The sequence below is a fragment of the Sceloporus occidentalis genome, unplaced genomic scaffold (assembly GCF_023333645.1).
Source record: "Sceloporus occidentalis isolate IW3139 unplaced genomic scaffold, rSceOcc1.0.p SCAF_16, whole genome shotgun sequence".
Taxonomy (NCBI): Eukaryota; Metazoa; Chordata; class Lepidosauria; order Squamata; family Phrynosomatidae; genus Sceloporus; species Sceloporus occidentalis.
Genome location: NW_028316996.1, coordinates 1,624,555 through 1,637,997, shown reverse-complemented (window position 1 = coordinate 1,637,997; position 13,443 = coordinate 1,624,555). Strand labels below are relative to the sequence as shown.

The following is a 13,443-nucleotide window of genomic DNA, read 5'->3' as shown; positions in this document are numbered from 1 at the left end:
AATAAGTCTGCCAAGACACTCTGAAGCTCTTTTAATAACTTTAGGCGTATCCAATTGAGGAATTGTTTTTACTTTGAAGAGTTTAAGTAGAACTTTTTCCTCTGTAGACACGCATGCTTCACATGTTTCCTTGTTTCTTCTTTGTATATGAGGTGTTTTCACCTTTTTAAAAACGGAAAAGTTTCACACCTCTTAAAAAAAGGCATAGAAGTATTTATTTAGGAAGTTGGCTAGATCTTTATCTCCTCCTTCAATATTTGTGTCACATCTGTGGAGTACCACCGTGGTTGCCTTTGTTCTTACTAACATATTTAATGCAATGTTCTGCTTCTTTTAGCAGAACATCTCTTAAATAATTCCATTTCTCCTGGACTCCCTCTAAAGATATCAAGACCATCAAAGGCTCACCTACAAATCTCTCCATTTTAGAAAACAAATATGGTGGATGCAACCTGCTGGAGATACTTACCTAGGTTACTGAAAACATCTGTTATCACACTGACCTCCTTAGATAACAAATCATTAGTCCTTAAATGCGCTATTACACCATCTCTCCATCCTATTTTGTTTCATTAACAGTGTTTAAAATGTGTCTTTCATCTCTGTGAGCTTTAGCTCCAGGAAGACACCTGACATGATCTTTACCTTCCTCCAAGACTGAAGAGTCACCCAACAACAAACACTTCCTCTCACAGAACTTTTCTCTTCTTACCTGTTTATCAGTATATACAATATTATCTACTTGTGTAGATGGTTTTAGAAACCTCAACAGCAATTCCTGGAAAGGTACCAGCACTGAGGCTGCATTCTGAAAGGGCAGTAACCAAATTATGAAAATGCACAAACTGTGGAACGTGCTACTTATTCATCCAGAAACATCCCTTTTTTATCTGCCGTTTCTAGATAAAGTCTCTGAGGCAGTGACACCTGCTGATTTTCTATCTAAATGTAAATTTAGTTTATTCAGTTTATGAATCTCCTTGTGTAAAACAAACATTGGACTACAACAAACCTGCCATTTTCTAACGATACTGTATTTTTCAGTAGTTTCTTACTAGATCCTTACCAGATTACAACCAGAATATCATAAAAAAAATACACTTTGAAAATGCTGCAGAATCTCACAAATATTATTTTACCTATGATAGAGAAGAGGGAGAGATATCAGTATAACTGGATACAAAAATAGATGTCCACAATATCTCCAAACACACTTAGAAAATGCTAGTGTATTTAGCTGCTAGTCTTCACATATTCCACAGTTTGTTTGATAGATGTGAAAAACGATCGAATAAAATCATATGGTCTTTGTTAACATCCTTGGACTTTAAAATGTGGAGCAGAGTAAACACGTGACATGACTTAAGTTCAGCCTGTCTTTAAAGTTACGGGATCTTGGAGCAGGTAGAGCTATGCTACAGCGCCCATAAGGAGGTGATTATTACCATTATGCTTAAACGTAACCCTGTTTGTATGTTTTCACATGATAGATGTGAACTTATTTGAGATCCATTGCAAATGATTTGCAAAACAGGCAAGTACAATTGGCTGCATCCACACTCTTGGGCTCTAGTTGTGCTCATCTGCTGTAGTTTGACAGCATAGAAGATTCTAGTTGACCATCAGTGACTTTGTTGAACATAGTGCCTAAGAAGTTTCTCTTGTCAGTAAGACCTGGCAGTTGGACCGAACTCTTCTCTTACGTGTGTTGTTATTATTGTACCATAACTAATTCACATTGTTACCAAGTCTGTGCAATAATCTGTGTTTTATTTTTATTTTTTAGCTGCTCTAACCTTCAAATGTCTTCAAGACCAGTGGCCAGTATATTGCAAAGTTATACGTGAGAAAAATCTCTGCCAGGACATGAGATGGTACCAACGGTGCTGTGAAACATGCAGGGACTTTTATGCTCAAAAAATGCAACTCAGGAGTTGACCTTTGTTAGTTTAAGTCTAAAAGATGTACCTATATAAAAACACACACACAAAAACAAATTTTATCACACTTGCATCAACCAAAATATTTTTTCAGATTACATATAATTTAATCAATTTAATTTATTTTTGCATTTCTGCACCACAGTTGCTTTTTTCTGTAGTCACACAGTCATAAGCGTCTTTCTGCCTTCATTGGGCAGACTGGATGGACGATATGCTCCTTATCTGCCAAATTCTATTTGCCATGCTATGTCTTGGAGTTACACATGAGGGATTTGTTGAAACATCATAGATGTTGCCAGCACCTTGGCTTTCCTTCTCCGTTCTCCCTTGTAGCATTCAGCATAATGATTTATGAATTGAGATATTGAATTGTATGACTGTACATGTCTGAACTTCCTGCTGGTGGCAATTTTTAAGTACTCTAAGAATGAAATCAGGTGATTATTCTCAATTTTAAAGGAGTCATAGGGGAACCAAGGAATACTATGGTCTAGGCCCAAACCCAGCCATTTTGCCAGCCAGAATGTCTGACTTGCCTTATAATCCGATCTGTATCTATTTATTTAGCCCAAAAATTCTTAAGGCTGGTAGGGTTAAGTGGTCTGTATTTAAAAAAAGAAGGAATGAAATGACCAATGACCCTTTACAATTTAGTAGAAAGAGACGCATCATGACTGTATATTCAATTGATAAACATAGCTAAGCTGGTATAGTTTGTAGTAGTCACCACAAAATGTATTATCTCAAAAACTATTTCAAAAGCTTAATGTAGAGATGTTCACTATATATATGTTTATTTAAACAGAGGCATTATATGAAGCAGATTTTTTAGCTCATGGGTCAATTCAATCCTTTAGTAATTGTGACTGGCCCCTAAATCCAACTTTAGACTCAAACTTTTCCAACCTGAAAAGTTCCCTTAGAGAATGTAGACATTTCATTTCAAATGTCATTTCCAAATATCTCTGATGAGGATAAATAGTGAACTAGGTGTAATGGCTATGACATATCACGAAGTATCACATATCAATTTTTCTTATAGGTTTGAGAATCTCCTTCATGGATTGATGTCTGTAGATTCCTGTTTGCTTTTCATAAAAAAAGTCTGCCCAGTACCATCACTAAAGAAATGATTGGTACCAAAGAGCTTACGCATGCTGTAACACATGCAGGTACAGCATGAAATCTGCACTGAGTACTGTAGGCTTTGAGAACTATGAGAGCAGAAAGTGCTGCTCTTAAAGGTGCTAAACCAGAAACAAAACAATGAATTCTGGAAATAATTTTGAAGCTGAAAACAATGTCATAACAATAATATATATACAATAGAATGAAATATATTTTACTTTGTGCTGTAGAATCAATGCGGTGTCTTCACACTTTCCACTCCTTAGTGTGTCTTGAGTTTTGTGTCTCACCATTAACTTTTTTATGTTTTAATCCTCACCTGTTCAAAGTGAACACCTAAAAGGGATCAATGTGTATAAAAAGCAGAATGGCCTCTGCTAAGCATGGTATGGGCTTGGATGCAGTTCCAACAATGCATGTGGCCTTCTTTGATCTAGGGGAATGATCAGAAGAGTAGGGTAATCATGAGGTCAAGCACCATTATAAATTTCCTTAAAATAAAGGTTCACTGATGCCTTAAAAGCAGATAGGAGAAAAGTATAGTTAAAATGATACCATTTATTGGCTAACTGAGAGTTTAATTGCGAGCTTTCGAGACCAAGTTGTTAGGTCCCTTCCTCAGGCAGATAGTAACAGTAAAGGCATGCTTTAATGCATTAGCCAGATTAAAAATTACTGAAATGGACAGATTTGTAATTTACCTGTATTCAAATTTGAGGGTTGTTTGCTTCTATTGGCATGAAATGTATTGTTGTTTTTGTTTGTTTGTATTAACACCTACTGCAACACATCTAGTGATTGCTGTGTTTGTTGAGTGAGGCACTGCAGACATAGGAACAGTGGTACACTGACCATGTGAGTGTTGTGACCCATAAGTGGTTAATATTGATGACCCAATGTGTCAATGCTCCCACATACTTTCACGACCATATTTCATACCATCCCTAACCCTTAGCCTGGTTAATACATAAGCATATACTATAAATATGTCCTTATTATAAACTCATTACATTGGATCACAGTCACTCCTCTTGGTTGATAGCCAATAAATGGCAGGTTGATAAATCCATTCTGGTATGTCACTTGTTCCAAAATTGTTTGTATATTGGATGGATTGTTTTTATTATTGATAGAAAAGGCATTGGGGGGGGGGGACAAAAACTGGCATCCCCTAATGCTTAGTAAAAAAAAAAAAACCCACACAGAGGCAAAAGTGAGGTAAACAAGGCCAATGTGTTTATTAAAACACAATGACAAACATTTTTCTTTATAATAATTATTACCATACATCTAGAATAACCTCTAGATGATGGTAAAGCATATGGTAATAGCAGAAAACCAAATGCTGAAAAGTACATAAAACCTAGTACAAGATCGTGTAACATTGGGTAAAACATTGGAACATGGATCCTCCCTCCGGGAGCTCTGCGCAGGACGCAAAATGCTTTCCTCCAGGTATTCCTCCAGGTATTCTCACATGACACCACAGTGTCATACCAGGTATGCCGGCCATTACTAGTTGTTGCATATGTTCAGCACAAGCAAAATTTGGAACAAGCCAGACCAAACTCTAGCTTGCAGAGCCCATGCAAGAGCCAAGCCAACTTGTTCTAAGCAAACACAGGTCCTTGTGTGTATCAGGAGTAGGATCTTCAGGACCTGCTGGTTCTTGAGGTTTAGCTGGGTCACCATGACTTGTCTTAGTGGCATGTGGTTACATTGACTTACAAAGGACAACAGACAACAGCACAATATCATTAATCATCTCTTAAACCCCATGATACAGTTACAAGTTTTGGGTAGTGTGAGTTCTAACAAAGACCAGGACATGACTACAATATTACATAAGCCTATGCTTCTGCCCAAAATGGTTTGGGTTTTTTTGTGCTTAGAAATGTTTTCACCTTTGAACAACTGCTTATAACAGTTGCTGAAACTAATGACAGCCTCCGATTCCGAACCTCAGAAATTAAACATAAAAATTGTTTGAAAACTGATAAAATATATTGCATGACTTAACAGATTTCCATCACTACAGTATTACTAATGATAGCATTTAATGAAAAATGATCCTAGCAGTTCTCATAAAGTACCGTATTTGCTCGATTATAAGACGAGGTTTTTTTCAGAGCAATTTTCAGGTTTTTTTCAGAGCGTCTTATAATCGGGGTCGTCTTATAATCAGACCTCAAATAGGTCTGACTATGAGACGACTAAGATCCAGATCCCCCGCAGCTGCAGGGGACCTGGATCCTCCTGTCTCCCCCGTCCCACTTACCGGTGCTTCTGAGTCCCCGGTGTGTAGCCGGGGCAGCGTGTAGATGTCTACGCAATTCGCGTAGACAACTTACGCTGCAGCCGGAAGGAGGTGTGGCAAGCAGCGGGGGTTGTCTGCGTCCATCGCGCAGACCTTCCCCGGCTGTCAGAGATCAGAGTTCCCCGCACCGGTGCGGCACCGGCACCGGTGCAGGGAATTCTCTCTGACAGTCGGGGAAGGTCTTCCGGCTGCAGCGTAAGTTGTCTACGCGAATCGTGTAGACATCTACACGCTTCCCTGGCTACATGACAGGGGAGTCAGAAGAACCGGTAAGTTTGGGGGGCGGGGCGGGGGAAGGGAATGTTAAATGGGGGCATAAGGCATTTCTGGAGGCAGAGTGTTCTATGAAATGCCTTTTAACCCCCTTAATGCCACTCTGCCTCCAGAAATGCCTTTTTAACTCTCTATACGCCACTCTGCCTCTTGAAATGCCTTAAACCTCCCTATATGCCACTCTGCCCCATAATATGCCTTTTAACCACCTTAATGCCAGAGTGGCATATAGGGGTATAAGGCAGTTCTGGAGGCAGAGTGGCACATAGGGGGTCAAAAGGCATATCATGGGACACAGTGGCATATAGGGTTAAAAGGCATATCATGGGGCACAGTGGCATATAGGGGGTATAAGGCATTTCTGGGGCAGATGTGCATAACTGGGGGGCAGGTTGGAAAATAGAAGAAAATAAAACCAAAATATTTTTCTCAATCATAGCTTTTATTAAAAAAAATAGTTTACATGAATTAACATTTACTGGTAAAACTTTTTTCCTATAGGGTCATCTTATATTCAGGCGTTTTCTTTTTTTCCTAAATTAATATTCAGATTTGGGGGGTCGTCTTATAATCAGGGTCGTCTTATAATCGAGCAAATACGGTACAAAAGACATAAATGGCTTCTTCTGAGAGATATTAATGAGACATGTTCAATGGTGGAACAACACAGATGATAGGACTACAATATTCAAAAACCCTTTCTTCCATTTTTGATAGTTATCTAAAGAATGCACAATGTTTCAAACACAGATATTGCTTCCTTCCAGCCACCCCAAGCGTCATATTGACTGATGGTTGAGTGTTTTTAATGATGCTTTGCATACATAAATACGTGCATACACATTAGGTTTATTCACTAAACTGGGAGATAACAGGTGGATAATTTTTCCTGCATAACGATTAATGTTACAGTTTGGTTTAATTGTCATTTTGCATATTTGCCATCTCAGCTAACTGGCTTGTGGAATACATTAGCTGTAGTCGGCCTGTTACCTACAAACTCCCAGTTTAGTCAATACATCCTTCTGGTCACTCATTTGTATAAGGGGACACGGGAAGCAACATGTGTGCCGGGAAAGGCACACATTGTATTGTTCAATAATACTCCCCACCCGGATTAACAGAGAAATGGGCAGTTGGGTGGGATGAAACACTAGCCTGGAAAATATTCACACATTAAGCTGTCTTTGCTTTTGGCTACACAGGATTTCAACAATGTGGCTCTTTTCTGTGAATATTATTTGTTTCTTGCCAACTGCTTAATACTCAGGACAGTAAGGAATATTGCACACAACAACTTGAATACCAAATCAATAAGCACTGTATATGTTTACACTGAATCACTGTTGCACTGTTAACTAATTAAATTCAAAGGAGAACATGCCTAGGGTGCTATTTCACTGGACTTCAGCCTGTCCCAATAGATAAACATGCCATCCGCTTTGTTTGCAACTGGTGGTGGTAACCATCTACAGCACACAATTGCAGCTTTTTCTGTTTTTCTTGCCATTGTTACTTTTCTGTTTTGTGTGTTTTAAATAAAAGGTCTATGTAAACATGAAAAAATAGGTGAAATATGTGGGAGTATTAAAGATTCAATTTTATGAAAAGATATTGTTGAAATGTATGTACCTGATTTTCAATAAAAAATAGCTTATTTGAATGATTTGTCTTTGCTTAGCGTATGTGTCCTATTGTGTAGCCTCACAACTCTCTATGCATTTTTGCTTTGGGATTTAGTTTTTGTTTAATATTTTGTGAAATAGTGTCGTGGTTTGGGTCAGTGGAGCTTAGCGCAGGAATAACAAAAAGAAAAGCCACAAATTATCCTGGCAGTGGTTTAATGAAGCAAATAACACCAAGGTAGGACAGGTAACGTTGAAAGCAGAGTCCAGGTGGTAGCCGAGGTCAGGGTAAAAGAGTAACACAAAGTCCAGGTACTTAGCCAAGGTCGGGTCAATAGAGTATAACAAAGTCCAGGAACAAGCCAAGGTCAGAAGCCAGGAGCTCAAATGGTAAATAGGGATACAAAAGGGACTGTAGCTTTAAGGGGACAACTGGTAGGAGTACACAAGGTAAACAGACAGCATGCAACAAGCAAGCACTAAAGGTAAGGTGTTTGGGGCTTTTATAGGGGATACAGGAACTACTCCTTCTACTTCCCTAGACTCCTTCCCCTACTGTATGACCATATGGGAAGTGGGGATGGTTCTTCCCACTTTCCTCACTCCCCCTCCCTGCGTTGACCAATAACACCACGTAACTGTCCGCAAGACACACCCCCTACTGGTAGCTGGACGCACACCCAATATTCGTTGATCTAGGCTATTCTGTATGCCATGATCAGATTATTCTCCTGCTGGTAAAAACACTGAAAAACACCAATGTGAACTTGAAATTCATATTAGTGACATCTCCTGGAAATGGGATATTATAAACTGCTTATCTCATCAGTATGACATCTTCTACAGGTTTCCTGCAAACATAGAGAAAGCAGAAAAGCGCTGTGGTAGGCATAAGCATCCATTGTGTACATCTGATTGCCAGAGGTCATACTGTGAAAACTACATGAAGTATTTCTTACAGAAGAAAAGTTTGACAATCAGGTTGAACATAGAAATGCTCAGTGAATATTTGCACATGGAGTTTTTACTGCAGATGGCAAGCAAGGAAACAACACTATAACATCCTATAGTAAATTTTGTAAACAAGCCTTATGCAGCCCAGTCCTGTCTAATACCAGAGAGGATCTGGTAATGGCTGAAAAAATACTAACTCTTTGCTCCCCATGGTTAGCCGTCTGCTGCCCACTGATCCATCCAATGAAGACCCACCCAGACCTCATATTATCACAAAGCATCCAGATGTTTAGTATTTGGTTTGTATTCTCCAGCTGTCCTGCTCTTCTTTTCACATAGGCCTTTTTCAGGTTGCACCTAGTCCAGTTTTTTGTACAAGCAAAACCCTTTCACCTTGTTGATAGCTGATCTTAATAATATCTGAAACATCAATGAACAACAAACATTGGGTGATATACAAGGGTGATATATAAACCAAACATAATAGAAAAAAATTTCCCCAATTCTTTACAGTCTAAATGAAACAACTAAGGTACACAAAAAAAGAAAAATGAATCTACGGAATTAAGCCTTGTGTATTTTTTAAACACCTTATAAATTTTAAAATAGACCTGACAATCATGAAAAAATCTTGTTAACCATAAAGTTTTATCATTTTAACGGGTGAATTTTGGGCACTCATCTACAGTAACAACCTTATGAATTTCATATCTTGGTTATAAAATGTAATGGAATAATATTATAAAATATAAAGAAATGAGAAATGTGTTTTTATCCAAATTAACTTTTTATTTAAGTTATATAAAAATGACAACTAAAAATAAGACCCCTCTAGATTATAGGCATCACCCTTGAATTATTTAATTGATTTAGGTGGTGGTACCAACCCTTTGACAACCACACTGACTTTGTTACTGAATAAAAATACTGTCACCTTTACATATCCATCTTTGGCATAGCTGATTAAGAGCGTTATACAGAGTATCTATACATAGCTGGCGTACTGTATATGGACCTGTAGTGAATTATTAAATGTTAAAATGCTAGTTAAAGAGTTTCTATTAATTATTAGAAGGTTTAATTTCAGTACTATAATACTGAATTCTATAATAGCTATAATTAGCTATAATGGCACCAAAGCCTTCTAACTGGGAACATTGGCAGCTTGAAGGTTTTCATTTTAAAGCTCTTCTTAAAAGGATGCAATGTAAGCCAGTGAGCTACAGTTACATACACCTGTGAGATCATTGTCTCCTCCATGAATAATGTAAAGTGTGCACAGTCACAACCTTGAGAACTGTGAGTCTAGTTTTTTATTTATATATATATAATGACCTAGAATCATGGATCTTTCTGTGTTACCAAATAACAACCATCCAGACAAATTTCTCCGTTTAGATGTAAGAAGTTTAGTTGCTAATTCTGGGATTCTGCATGGCAGGCAATGGCACAATAAGATATATTTTCAGGTAAGAGCTGACTTCATACTACACAACGTCTATTCTGTTGATTTTAGTGTTATTAGTAATGTTACATTTGCTTATGTGTTTTTAAACAATGGAGATTTGTATTTCTTATTCAAACAAGAACATTGTTTACAAACATTTTTATGTTGCATGGTTTCTTTTAAACAGCAAAGTAAATTGTTAATACTAATAATAATATTAATATGGAATTATTGATCTGTATGCACTATGCAGAATGCTTGCATTTGTGTAAACTATACACTGCCTTCACTTTTACCGTTACTTTTACAAAAACTTGGGACCTGCACTCTTTTCTTTTTTCTCTTTGCATAAACTGGATTTGTTGCACACACACACACATATATATATATATATATATATATATATATATATATATACATACTTCGCACATTTCTTGATATTTACTTTCAAAGTACATTCCACGGTGTGTGTATAAAATACTGTTTTCAAATTCAAGTATACATATATTACTTTTCATTTGGTGGACTCTCTTTGTTATCCACTTAAGTACTTTTAGGCAAAGAAAGCCTTCTAATAGGTATTGCAAACATATCCCTCTCTTCAATTTACTCTTACATTTCAGGCTCAACAGTACCAGAAAAGTGCTACTGAAATCATTCCAGGGGTAAGAAGCATCAAGTCTTATAGTGGGCACTCTAACAAATGCTACATGGCCACCTAATTGCCAAGGAGTTAGCTGGGTTAGGGCATGGCTCAGCCAATACTATCATGTGGCTGACTTACTCACCTGCACTCATTTCTTTATTGTCATTGAAGTTCTCCCTCATTTTTGCCATTCACCAAGCTTTAATTCAGCCTTAACTATATCTTATATGCCTTTCCATTTATTTAATACCCCAAAATGCCCAGATATCCAGCGAATACAGACCTTAGCAGGATCAATAATCTAAAGTGGATGAGTGAGCTGTGGTCTCCTTTACCAACACACAGGTATATTGAGCAGAGAGGCTATTCAATTGACATAAAAAACAATCTAATAATGTGTGAGTTGTAACATTCTTGTGTCATACTGCAGAGAAAATGTTATGATGGCACATGGTTTTACATATCCAAACACAACTTTTTTATTATTCTAACAGAAAGGCCAAAATAGCACTGAGCCTATACAGTCTACACAGCCAATACCAAAAGCGGACAGTCCGGTGATAGTTGACAAAGAACTGCGGGGACACATAACTCCAGAAATCCTAAGGTCTACAATTAAAAGCAACCCATTGTTCCAGGATACAGGATGGGAAGTAAAACCTGAGACAAGGAAGAAGGGGCCAGCATGGACCATCAAGGATTATGACAATCAATCTCCCACTCTAAAACTGTCTATGTACCTCAAGGTACTGGTCTTCTGTTTGCAATATAAATTTATGCTTGCACAAAATGTTAAGTAACAACAATGCACAATATTGTAGCATGTAAATGTGCAGTCCGTTAAGAGTATAATTGAGATACAAAACAAACCCAAATAATGTACTAATGAAGAGTTAAAGGTACGTACGAGCGACTCTATTGGTCACCGACAGGAAGCTCCTCTGCCATCAACCAGTGAAGTGCAGTTGCACTTCATTGGTTGATGGCAGATGAACCCCCTGCTGGCGACCAGTAGAGTCGCTTGTACAGACCTTTAACTCGTGACGCGGAGCTTGGCCTGGGGATACCATTGGTCTCCCCGCTCCAAGAGTTAAAGGTCCTTACGAGCGACTTTATTGGTCACTGGCAGGGAGCTCATCTGGGAGACGTACAGACCTTTACATCATATGCACCGAGATGCGTTTGGCTAAATGCATCTCTTGCAGGGCATTTAGCTAGGGGGGGAAAGGGGTATGTCCACTTATTATACACATTAAAGTACATATGATGGCTGGAGTTCCCCTTTAAGAGATGTTCTGCTTAAAGGCAGGGCAGCAGAACATTCCATTTGGTAAAAAAAATGAATTTGCTGTGGTACTCTGCAGATGTGGTACAGATCTTGAAAGAGAAGATAGTGTTTACAAACTAAACAAAGACTCAGAATGAGGAAGATTATATAAAGCTAAGCTTAAAGAGGCAAAATTCCTTTTTTTAAGACAAAATCTTTTTCAGATATAAAAGGGGAAGGAAAAAGTATGGAATAATGAATAATTAATGGCAGATGAAGGGACTTTTATAAAATTGGATAAAGATCTAGCTGACTGCCTAAATAAATGCAAAACTGTTGTAAGAAGTTTTTGACCAGTCACTATTGTTATGAGAAGCTGGAGAAGATTGGAAGTTGCCAATTGTAGTGCCACTTCACAAAAGGGTAGGAGGGAAGACTCTGACAAAAGATTTACTGGTCTGTAGTTAGAAAATGAAATATGGAAACTAGACTTGTGCATTCCTCTTCATAGAATTTTAATAAAACTTGCTGATTTGCCAGTATTAATGTGTGAACGAGGAGGGTGCCCCAACAAAACAAACAAAAACTGAATGTTCTGTTGAATTAAATTTCATTCTGTCAGACTCTCTCTTTCTCTCTCTCTCTCAATGTTCTCCGCACCTTCTCTGTCTCCTTTTCCACAGCACCACTTCTTGTTCTCCACTTCTCCTTCTTCATGTTCTGCATGTTTTCATTCTTCTCTGGTGATCTGCTTCTCCTGGTCTACTACATTATCGTGGCCTCCTGGAGAATTTCTGCATCAGGGTCTCAGCATGCTCCACGAGGACAACCTCTCCCTCAAAAGGAGGTATTGGGGGAGAGGTTGTCCGCATCGTGCACGCCGAGGCCTTGTCATGATGAGGAAGTGATCCCGGAGGCTCGGCTATCGCAGCTGATCACCAGGAGATAAAGGAGAAGAGAGGCTGTGGAAACATGGAGGGAAGGTAGAGAAAGACTGTGAGAAACAGCATGACAGAGAGTGAGAGTGGGTGATGGAGAGTCAAACAAAAAAAGCCATCCTAAGTTTGTTCAAACAGAAAGGGCAGGAAACAAGAATCGTTATCTGAAAACAAATGGTTCAAAAACGAAACAAAAAATGTGTCCGAATCGTTTTTGTCCATACTCTCAAGTCTAATGGAAACCATGCTAAAGGAAGAAGCAAAACTAAACCCTGACAGTTAGCTAGTAACCTCACACAAACAATATTTGATTTTTTTATTTTTTTTCAAGGCTCATATAATTAATCTTCCCTTCTGCTTGAATTTTATTTTCATTTTTTAAGTATGCTATGCCTGAAAGGATATCCTTAGCCTAATCTAATACTGTACTTTGTCAGGTTACTAATTTCAATACTACCTTTCAACAGGAAAATCCAAATGATCTAAAATATTGGCTGGAAGATATTTACACACCTGGGTATGACTCTCTGCTGAGGAAGAATGAGAAAAAGAGGAAGAATTCCAAATACTGTAAAATTTTCATGTACGTGGCACTAGCTGTGTGCATCTTAGTTGCCATAGTAACTGTTACTGTTTTGTTTACATGAAACCCAATGTTTTGATTCATACTTTAGCAATAATTTTCTATATTCATAAGAAAGAACCATATTAATGTAACATATACTAGCTACTGTTTTTGTAGTAATAAAACAAAATTTCAACGTCTTGTTGGGTGTGCTTTGTACGTAATATGGAACGCTAAGTTCCTAGCCAAGGTGTCAGACCGTTCATTACCATAAGCCTCTGTGACAGTTACATATAAAGTAAGGAATAAAAGCTGGGTGAAGTAATTTCTTCCATCCGTG

At 38.0% G+C, this 13,443-nt stretch overlaps 2 protein-coding genes across 2 annotated transcripts in view; both read left to right on the top strand.

The window, feature by feature from the left end:
• LOC149302932 (A disintegrin and metalloproteinase with thrombospondin motifs 19-like) overlaps positions 1–1,938 on the top strand; it is a 104,285-nt gene extending 102,347 nt beyond the window's left edge. Inside the window, exon 24 of the mRNA XM_089481711.1 lies at positions 1,787–1,938. Coding sequence (XP_089337837.1) covers positions 1,787–1,938 — 152 coding nt within the window. The remainder of the gene's footprint in view (positions 1–1,786) is intronic.
• A 7,645-nt stretch (positions 1,939–9,583) lies between these two features.
• Positions 9,584–13,185, top strand: LOC149302931 (major intrinsically disordered NOTCH2-binding receptor 1-like). Its single transcript, XM_089481710.1, has 4 exons — positions 9,584–9,709; positions 10,311–10,352; positions 10,828–11,079; positions 13,006–13,185. The coding sequence occupies exons 1-4, from the start codon at positions 9,584–9,586 to the stop codon at positions 13,183–13,185; spliced, it is 600 nt and encodes a 199-aa protein (XP_089337836.1).
• The last annotated feature ends 258 nt before the right edge of the window (positions 13,186–13,443 follow it).